The sequence below is a fragment of the Vipera berus genome (assembly GCF_964194415.1).
Source record: "Vipera berus genome assembly, chromosome: 1".
Lineage (NCBI taxonomy): Eukaryota > Metazoa > Chordata > Lepidosauria > Squamata > Viperidae > Vipera > Vipera berus.
In genome coordinates this window covers 12,151,389-12,161,969 of record NC_138202.1, presented here as the reverse complement: position 1 = coordinate 12,161,969, position 10,581 = coordinate 12,151,389, and the positions used below count along the sequence as shown (strand labels likewise).

The following is a 10,581-nucleotide window of genomic DNA, read 5'->3' as shown; positions in this document are numbered from 1 at the left end:
CGGACCGGTACCGATCCGTGGTCCGGGGACCCCCGCACTAAATTAAAGTCTGCAAAAGTATCTCTGGCCACCTGGTAGAAAAAGTGCTCCTTTGGTGCTCCGTTTTCTGACTGCTCCAAAAGTTATCTAAGGCCACCCAGAAGAACCTAGTCATAAATGGCCCGTGTCAGAGGTCCCCATCCTTGGCAACTTTAAGACTGTGGACTTCAACTCCCAGAATTCCTTAGCCAGCCAAGCTGGCTGAGGAATTCTGGGAGTTGAAGTCCACAAGTCTTAAAGTTGCCAAGGCTGGAGACCCCTGCCCTATATTATAGCTGTGTAGGGAAAGGCTTCAGAAGAGACCGGCAGCCAAGGGTTAAGGAGTGGGGGAGAAGAAAAATGTGGGGTGCAACAGGAGGAAAAAGAAATTCCTTTTATTTCAAAATTGCCAAAGATTCGAACCTGCCAGCCAGGGACGTCTTTCATGATCTTCGCTTCCTCATCGAAATTATGACGCAAGAGGCGCAGTGTCCTTCCACAAGAGATACACACACACACACAGAGAGAGAAAAGTAGACAAAGAGAGAAAATCAGGATGATCTGACTCACATTCAGGTGGCCCTTGAGTTAATTCAGCCTGGCAATTACGGTCATTAAATTGTGACTGTTATAAAGCGGGTGACCACCTGACCGGACTCAATTTTATCAACTTTTTCGCAGTGGTCACTTAAAGGGAACACAGCAGTCATTAAGTGAACATCTGATCGTGACATAACCCGTGGTCCACCGCGGATTGGGTTTTTGCGGTAAACTGCAAGCAAATGCCGATTTTCTTCAGGCAAAAGGGATGCAAATCACAATAATGTGACAGTGGGACACTGAAAATGCCCATAAATGCAGGGCTAGATGCTGAGGGCACAAAATATGGGTATTATGTGACTGCGGGGGGGGGGGGCTGCTGATGTTGGAACTTTGAAATCAAGTAGTAAGTCCCTTTTTCGGGGTCTTGTCACAGCAGCAATAAGTCGTAAGTTAAGGGCTGCCCGTATATGCAGAGAGAGTTTGGAGGAATGAGGCATCCTGGGTATTTATGCAAATGAACCCCTACCTTTGGCCAAATTTAGTTCTTTCACAAAATCATATGGGGCTGGATTCAGAGTTTCAGTAAACCCGGTCCTGCTGGCCCAGGGGTAGGCAACCTCGGCTCTTTTATGACACATGGAATTCTGGGAGTTGAAGTCCATGAGTCATAAAAGAGCTGAGGTTGCTTACCCCTGCGTCTGGTCTGGCCTGTAATTTTTTCAACCTGCTGAGGACCATCACTACCATGTTTCCCTGAAAATAAGACCCAACCAGAAAATAAGCCCTGCCTAGCTTGATTTTTCAGGATGCTTGTAATATAAGCTCCACCCCAAAAATAAGCCCCAGTTAAGATGGACACATTTAGTACCGTATTTTCCCGAATATAAGCCCTAACTGGAAAATAAGCCCTAATGCGTTTTTTGGAGCAAGAATTAAATATAAGACCAGGTCTTATTTTTGGGGTATATGATCTTGCACAGACACTTAACTTTAAAAACCTTACCAAATCCTGCAATAAAGGTAGTCCTTGACTTACAACCATTTGTTCAGTGACCGTTTGAAGTTGCAAGGGCATTGGAAAAGGGTACTTATGACCGTTTTTCACACTTAACAGGCATGGCAGCATCCCCCATGCTGATGGTTGCAGTGTCCCATGGTCACATGGTCACCTTTGGTGACCTTTTGATAAGCAAAATCAAGGGGGAAGCCAGATTCACTTAACAATTGTGCTACTAACTTAACAACTGCAGCAATTCAGTTAACAATTGTGGCAAAACAGGTCGTAACATGGGGCCACTCACCTCACAACTGCCTTGCTTAGCAATGGAAATCTGAGCCTCAATTATGTCATAGGTCGAGAAGTATTATGTACTTTGATATTCTCATGGAAAGAACATAACATCTGGCAAGCTTTTTGTTGTTGTTGTTGTACAGCCACCATCGGGGAATTTCAGGTAGTCTGTTTTATTTTGTTGCTCCTCGTTTATGGCTTAAATGCTGTAGGCCCGCTTAGCTGTTGCAGTTAACAAATTTATTTCAAACACTTTGTAAGTTTACATTATGTGCTAAGTGATGGGTTGCTGTCCTCATCACTCTCCTTGCTTGGGGAGGAGTAAACACACACACACACAAATTTTAAAATCAAACACAGCTCACTGCGTTGCTTATCAACAGACGTTCTGGTCTCAGTTGTGATTGTAAATCGAAGGCTATCTATAAAGTTCAATTCTGGCGATTCTTGCCAGCTTAGCTGCTGTCCATAATTGCAAGCAGTTCACCAAAGGTTTATACTCTTCTGGGTTTGCCCACTAAAAACAACCCCAGAGAAAACTTAGCTTTTCTGTTAAGTCCTTGACAATTAAGAGAGGAAAAAAGTCTCTTTGCATTCAGGAAGGGTTAAATCTTGTGCCTCCCAGTGAATTGTCATCTTAATTCAGCTTGCATCCATCGTTCAATAAGGCACCATCAAATCGATGTTGATTCTTAGCAACCACATAGATTTTCTCCGGGGTGTGTGTGTCTGACCACAGTCTCATTGTCAGAGCATGCACAGTTTTATTGTACTGAAATAACCCAGGAGTAAACACAGTGGTCTATATTAAACGGTGGTTTATATTACACTATCTACAATATCATACACCAGGAACAATATACATACAGGTGCTAGTACAGCAGGCTCCAACACACAGCGGTTATAGCAGGAAATGCAAGAAAGAGAACACAAAGCCTTTTCTACAAAGGCTCTTAAAGGGACATAGACCCTGCTGAGTCATTCCCAACGATACATCATACATCTTTTTTATTTTTTTAATTTTTTTATTACATTTATATCCCGCCCTTCTCCGAAGACTCAGGGCGGCTTACAAGCTTAGCAGTAGCCTTCATTCTATGTATATGCCTGCTTGTTAGGGCTTTCACACACACACCCCAAGCGGCATTATTACAAAGTCAGCTTAATTGCCCCCAACAATCTGGGTCCTCATCTCACATTACAAAAGCTGGTTAGCTGTTAAGTTATTACCTTGACACTCATCCTTCAGGTATTCCAATAGTCCATATATTGTGGAGTCTCTGAGCATGGTGGTTTTCTTGCAGATGTTTCATTACCAAACCGCAGTGCAGTGCCCTGATGTTATCTAGTCTGGTAATGAAACGTCTGAAAGAAAACCATCAAGTTCAGAAAGCACCAAGGACTCCACTGTCCAATCCTGAGCTACAAATGTCCTCCTCTATCTGTGCATTTATGGCCGCTGTGACTGACTCCAGCTGTCTCACTGCTGATCATCCTCTTCTTCTCTTTCCTTCTATATTTCCCAGCAGTCTAGAATTTTCCAGAGAGGTGGGTCTTTGGATCATGTGTCCAAAAATAATTTGAGCCAGATCATTTGTGCCCTAAATAAAAACTCATTTGAAAATCCATTTGCTTTCTTAGCTATCTAGGGTACTCTATCTGCACCATGTTCACACAGTATATTGTTGCAATTTACTTACCCACTGTTTACTGAATGAACTATAATTCCTTAGCACAGTCTGTGAACTCAGCCAGTCGCCATGGTTTGCAAACCAGAATGGAAAAGTTCACACAGTGTGTTAAGGCAAAGCCAAACAAGCCAATTGATAGTTCAGTATGTTTTGTGGATTCAGGGAAGCATAATGGCTTCACCCAAACACTGTCCACTTGTAGGTTTTTCATTTATAAGCTGGCTTTGGCTGACCCTAAGCACAATTGCTGAACACAACAGGGCAGGGCCTTACCGTAGTTTCTGATAAATTAACTGCAGCATCAGGGTTTCCCCTACGATTCACCTTTGCTTGTTCTCTTTTGCTCCAGGGAGCAGAGCCAACACAAGGAAATGACAGAAAGGCAATTTTGATTTACAGAAAAACAGAGTAACAAAATTGGAAGGGACCTTTGAAGTCTTCTAGTCCAACCCCTGGCTCAAGCAGGGAAACCTGTACCATTTGGTGCCTTGGTGGAGCAGTGGGCTAATGCCTCCTTAAGTAACACCAGCTGCCTGCAATTAGTGCAGGTTCGCATCCCACCAGGCTCAAGGTTGACTCAGCCTTCCATCCTTCCCAGGTAGGTAAAATGAGGACCCAGATTGTTGGGGGCAATTAAGCTGACTTTGTAATAATGCCGCTTGGGTGTGTGTGTGTGAAAGCCCTAATAAGCAGGCATATACATAGAATGAAGGCTACTGCTAAGCTTGTAAGCCGCCCTGAGTCTTCGGAGAAGGGCGGGATATAAATGGAATTAAAATAAATAAAATAAATAAATTTCAGACAAGTGGTTGTCCAAAATCTACAGTGTTGGCGCACCCATAACCTCTGGAGGCAAGCCATCCCACTGATTGTTCTAATTGTTAGGAAATTTATCCCTAGTTCTACGTTGCTTCTCTCTCTGATTAGTTTCCACCCATTGCTTCTTGTTCTGCCTTCTGGTGCTTTGGAAGAATAGCTTGACTCCCTCTTCTTTGAGGCAGCCCCTGAGATACTGGAACACTGCTATCATGTCCCCCCTCGTCCTTCTCTTCATTAAACTAGACATACCCAATTCCAGCAACCGTCCCTTACATGTTTTAGCTTCCAGCCCCCTAATCATCTTTGTTGGTCTTCTCTGTACTCTTTCTAGAGTCCCAACATCTTTTTTGTATCGTGGCAACCAAAACTGGATGTAATTTTCCGTTATAAAATTTAAGGGAAGTAACAGTTACCATAGAAAGGCAGAAACCGTTTCAGCAATTGAGAAGATATACTTAATGGAAATCAAGCAGAAGCTGGACAACCATTAACAGCAGATGTCACATAGGTGGTCCTCGAGTTATGACCAGAATGGAACCCAACATTTCTGTTGCTAAGCAAGGCAGTTTAGTGAGTTTTGCCCCATTTTAGGACATTTTTTGCCACACTTGTTAAGTGAATCACTGCAGCTGTTAAGTGAATCTGGCTTCCCCATTGAATTTGCTTGTCGAAAGCCAGCTGGGAAGGTTACAAATGGGGATCACATGAACCTGGGACAGGGCAACCATCATAAATCCATGCCAGTTGCCAAATGCCCAAATATTGAACATGTAGTTCATAGGGATGCTGCAATGGTCATGTGAAAAATGGCCATAAGTCACTTTTTTAAAATGCTGTTGTAACTTTGAATGGTCGCTAAATGAATGGTTGTGAGTTAAGGGCTACCTGTATTTGAAGAACTAGAAGTTCCTTAGTACTTTGAAAGTGGGCAACAGTTAACGGAAGGACAATAGATCTGCTTGGGGTGTGTGTGAAAAATCTGCTGTCTGCTTAGGCCAGTGTTTTTCAACCTCAGTTGTTTTTAAGATGGACTTCAACTTCCAGAAATCCCCAAACAACGTGACTGGCTGGAGTCCTCTGGGAGTTGAAGCCTACATATCTCAAATGCTGAGGCTCAGAAACTATGGCTTAAATAAAAGGAATAGAGGAGGTAAAAGTCTCTCGGCACCCAGGCCTAGAAAGCTGAACTTTACCTTCGGTCATCTTCAGCCATTAAGAGAGGCATCATTGCTATCCGGGCTTCCATGTCCTCAAAGGCCTGTAGTCTAGAAAAGGTGGGAAAAGAGCAGGAAGGTGACCCCATAAAACGTGCTAGGAAAGGACAAAATTGGTTTCCAGATCCTGTAACATGGTGTTTCTCAACCTCAGCAACCTTGGGATGTATGGACTTCAACTTCTAGCATGGTGGATGAAGAATTCTTAATTGAAAGTCCACCCGTTAGTTCTGGGGGCTCTGGGAACTGAAATCCACACATATTAAAGTTACCAGGGCTGGAAAAAACAGATCTCATTCACCCTTCAGTAAAGAGGGAATAAAACTTGTGGGTATCATCCAGGTCCTCTTAAGACCTTGGGAATTCTTATCTCCACTTCTGGAGAATCTGAGACTACTACAGCAGAGTCCTCCACCCGATCCCTTCCAAAATTGGTGGATGTCAACTCACAAAATCCCTCCCGGCATAGTTTAAGGCACCAGGATGGGAAACAACATGCAGTGCTAAAAGGATAGTTGTTCAGAAGGTATCTGGTTCAAATCCTGGCATTTCTAGGTTGAAATGAGAAAGAAGCCAGTCTGAAAAACTGAGGAGCATAGAAAATATCGAGCTATAAAAACATCCCAAGCCTATACTGTACTTGCTTTCCTCCAAGACAACACAACCGTAACCTTATCCAGGACACCCAGGAAGAAGGAACATTCCTTATCCCAGTTTAAAGCAAGAACATAATAAGTTCATCCTTCCGAGTCCCTTCAGCATCCATATGGTCGGAGGTGGCAAAACAGCCAGGTGTTCTGTGGATGCTACTTCCACATTCTCTGCCCTGGAATGCTAAACTTCTCCACATAACGGTTTTCATCAGTATATCAAAATTCTCCATGTAAAACTTGATCTGTTGATTAAATGTATATCATGGATTAAGGAATAAATCACAATTAGCCGAGTGCCACATGCACGGAACGAAACCCAGACAAACCAATGTATGGGTTAATGTGCTGAGCAGAGGCAGCCTGAGACTGTCGTGCATATTTTTCGGGCCAATTAAATGAAGGGAATGATTGCAAACTTACCTTCTCTCCCAGTTCCATTTGAAAATAGAGTAAGAGCCAAAAACAAAAGCCCCAAGCCCAATGGCAAGAAGGCCATAACCTAGAAAAAGCAAAATGGAATCCTCATGTTTATTAGCAACCACCAATAATTGTAACATAGGGGATGCGGTGGCTCAGTGGGTTAGGATGCTGAGCTTGTTGATCAGAAGGTCAGCAGTTTGGTGGGTCGAATACCGAGTGCCACGTAACAGAGTGAGCGCCTGTTACTCGTCCCAGCTTCTGCCAACCTAGCAGTTCGAAAGCACGTAAAAATGCAAGTAGAAAAATAGGGACCACTACAGTGGGAAGGTAACAGCGTTCCGTGCGCCTTTGGCATCTAGTCATGCCGGCCACATGACCACGGAGACGTCCTCGGATAAACACTGGCTCTTCAGCTTTGAAACGGAGATGAGCACCAGCCCCTAGAGTTGGAAACGACTAGCACGCATGTGCGGGGGAACCTTTACCTTTAATAATTGTAACAGTAAAACAAGAAAGGAAAAGAAAAAGCTCCAAGGGTGGCTAAGTTTTCAAAGGCCATGAGGACACCTTGATTTTTTTCCCCCCTTTAGACGTGAAGTTCAGGGAGATTCCTGCTTGCTGATTCCATGACCATATTGCAGTTTTTCATCATGACTATTTTACAGGCAGTCCTCAACTTACAAACACGACGGAGCACAACATTTCTGTTGCTAAGTGAGGCAGCTGTTCAGTGACCATTCTCGCCACAATTGTTAAGTGAATCACTGCACTTAAGTTAGTAAAACGGTTGTTAAGTGAATCAGGCTTGCCCACTGACTTTGCTTATCAGAAGGTCTCAAAAAATGATCACGTGACCCTGGGACACTGCAACCGTCATAAATATGAGCTAGCTGTCGAGCGTCCGAATTTTGATCAGGTGACCATAGGGATGCTGCAATGGTTGTAAGTGTGAAAAGTGGTCGCAAGGCATTTTTTTCAGTGCCGTTGTAGCTTCGAAGAGTCACTAAACGAACTGTTATAAGTCAAGAGCTGCCTGTAATTATTTTATGTTAGCTTGCCTTTATTGTTATGAGTAACTCAAGGTAGTGAACATAGCTAATATTCCTTCATCCTATTACTTTCCCCACGACTCTTTGATGTGAATTGGGCTGAGAGTCACTGGTTCAGTCACTCAGGCGGCTTTCATGCCTAAAGTAGGACCAGAACTCAATGTCTCCAGGCTTGTAGCCTGGTGTTTTAGCCACTAGACCAGGGGTGTCAAACTCACGAAGTCATGTGACGTGTCGCGACGTATCGTGACTTTTTTTCCCCATTGCTGGGCGCAGTTTTGTGATGCATCTTGCCTGCGGGCCGGCAGTCTGACGCCCCTGCACTAGACCAAACTGGTTCATACGTTTTCACATCTTCTTGACTGTATTATATAAGTCATCAGTGTAGAACAAAAGCGTTTATCTGTATGAACAGATCTAACCACCAAATGGCCCCTCCTTTTCCAAGCCAGCACATATCTGGAGATATTTTGAGAATAATTCCCCCCTCCCAAAAAAGTTAGGTCTTTCCTCTCACATTAAGGCTATCATTCCTGCTCATCTTCAGAAGGTAAATTGGGGGGGATTAGCAAGCGGTGTTGCATCCTGTCCCTGATAAACAATCACAATTAGCACATTCGGCTAGTTTAGTTTGAAGTGGCATATACAGGTGGCCCACGACTTACGACTACAATTCAGCCCAAAATTTCTGTTGCTAAGCGAGATAGCTGTTTAGTGAGCTTTGCTGCATTTTATGACATTTCTTGCCCACAGTTGTTAAGTGAATCACTGCAGTTGTTAATTGAATCTGGCTTCGTATCTATGGAGATTCTCAGTCATTCAGATCATGGTTGCCCCAAAAGTTTCTTCACGAGGCAACAGGACTTTCTTTTTTTTCTCTAAAGACGTTTCACTTCTCATCCAAGAAGCTTCTTCAGCTCTGACTGGATGGTGAGGAATGGAAGGATTTATACTCCTTGCAGAATATAATCTGAATCTGGCTTCTTCATTGACTTGGCTTGTCAGGTTGCAAAAGGTGATCATATGACCCTGGAACACTGCAACTGTCGTAAATATCAGTCAGTTGCCAAATGTCTGAATTTTGATCACATGACCCTGGAGATGCTACAATGGTTGTGTGAAAAACGGTCATAAGGCATTTTTTTCAGTTCCAAAAGAGCCTTGGTGGAGCAGTGGGCTAATGCCTCCTTAAGTAACACCAGCTGCCTGCAATTAGTGCAGGTTTGCATCCCACCAGGCTCGACTCAGCCTTCCATCCTTCTGAGGTAGGTAAAATGAGGACCAAGATTGTTGGGGGCAATTAAGCTGACTTTGTAATAATGCCGCTTGGGGTGTGTGTGAAAGCCCTAATAAGCAGGCATATACATAGAATGAAGGCTACTGCTAAGCTTGTAAGCCACCCTGAGTCTTCAGAGAAGGGCGGGATATAAATGGAATTAAAATAAAAATAAATAAATAAAAATTTCACTAAATGAATTGTTGTAAGTTGAGGACTACCTGTATAGGAACTCTAAACAGGACAATCTGCTGAATGGGAAGGATAATGAGAGACCCTCTTCAAAAGCTGCTCTAATGGGGGGGGTGTCTATGAGATAAATCGGTTGAAAGGCTGCGCCCCCTCCCCATTTCCTTTAGCACCTGTGGAGAACCCCCAACTCTCACACAAACCTACCAGCCAGCTCCTCAGATGCCTTGCACAACACACCCAACCATGGCTTGCTGAATAAGCCACGACCGGGTGGTTTGACAGCAGACCTCAAGCTGCAAGAGTGGGCTCATCTTACAGGTTTAGGGTGTCATGTGAACGGTTGGAAGAGCACGGCTTGGACTCCGCGTATGAACACAGCCCATGGTGGCTTATTCAAAAGCAAGACAGCCAGCCCTAGCTTAGACGAGGGACCGAGAGCCAGCCGCCTCCTGATGACCCATGCCCCCGAGTTTGAAGACCCCATCTCCCCATCCTCACCCGGGAGCCCCCGATAGGGCAATCGCCTCTTATAGTCGATTGGTCCATAACCGCCCGGCGGCGGCATGTCCTGCTTCACCTTCCAGGCTCCCGCCGCCGCCATCTTGGAACCGGGCGGCTATATCCCGACCCAACGCTTCTACCCCGATCTGAGCCGCTCGTCACTTCTGGATGACGTCACGGGAGCGACGCAATGAAAGCCGATCTTGTCCGAGGACTGGCGATCACGTGACAGGAATTCCGTGTCGGGGGAACTCGGAGGACGAGGCTCCTGTGCCGGTCGCGGGAGGGGTTTGCTCGGTCCCGGAGCGCGCTTGGAAAGCGTTTCTGTCTCTCACGCCCAACGCGTTGCAGGACACGTTTATGATTCGCAGAATGCATTGGGAGGGGTTTTGCAGTCCGAGCACAGAAGGTTGCCCGACTTTTCTTTTTTTTTTTTTTTTTGAAACACGACAAATTAAGGAAAAACTTTCCTTTTCTGCGCTCCCAGAATATGCTTGCATCTGATACCTAATTTGCAGGTCAGGGAAAGGCAAAGCAGCAGCAGCACCGGGAAAAAAACGCTCCAATAAAAAGGCTCCGAGATGTAGGTAGTCCTCGACTTAGATCCACAATTGAGCCCAAAATTTCTGTTGTTAAGTGAGACATTTGTTAAGTGAGTTTTGCCCCATTTCCCTGCCACAGTTGTTAAGCGAATCACTGCAGTTGATAAGTTAGTTACGTGGCTGTTTAACTGAATCCAGCTTCCCCATTGACTTTGGTTGTCAAAAGGTGATCACATGACCCTGGGAGACAGCAACGGTCATAAGTATGAACCAGTTGCAAAGTATTTAAATTTTGATCACATGGTCATAGGGATGCTACAAAGGTTGTAAGTGTAAAATATGGTCAAGTCACTTTTTCAGTGCTCTTATAAC

At 44.5% G+C, this 10,581-nt stretch overlaps 1 protein-coding gene across 1 annotated transcript; it reads right to left on the bottom strand.

Moving 5' to 3' along the window:
• Positions 1-303: 303 nt before the first annotated feature.
• Positions 304-9,844, bottom strand: LOC308663210 (NADH dehydrogenase [ubiquinone] 1 alpha subcomplex subunit 13-like; the record flags this gene model as incomplete). The annotated part of the gene is made up of 4 exons (XM_081319462.1): positions 9,665-9,844; positions 6,650-6,728; positions 5,556-5,627; positions 304-511 (listed from the first exon to the last, which is right to left on the bottom strand). The coding sequence occupies exons 1-4, from the start codon at positions 9,765-9,767 to the stop codon at positions 304-306; spliced, it is 462 nt and encodes a 153-aa protein (XP_081175588.1). The 5' UTR covers positions 9,768-9,844.
• Between the last annotated feature and the right edge of the window lie 737 nt (positions 9,845-10,581).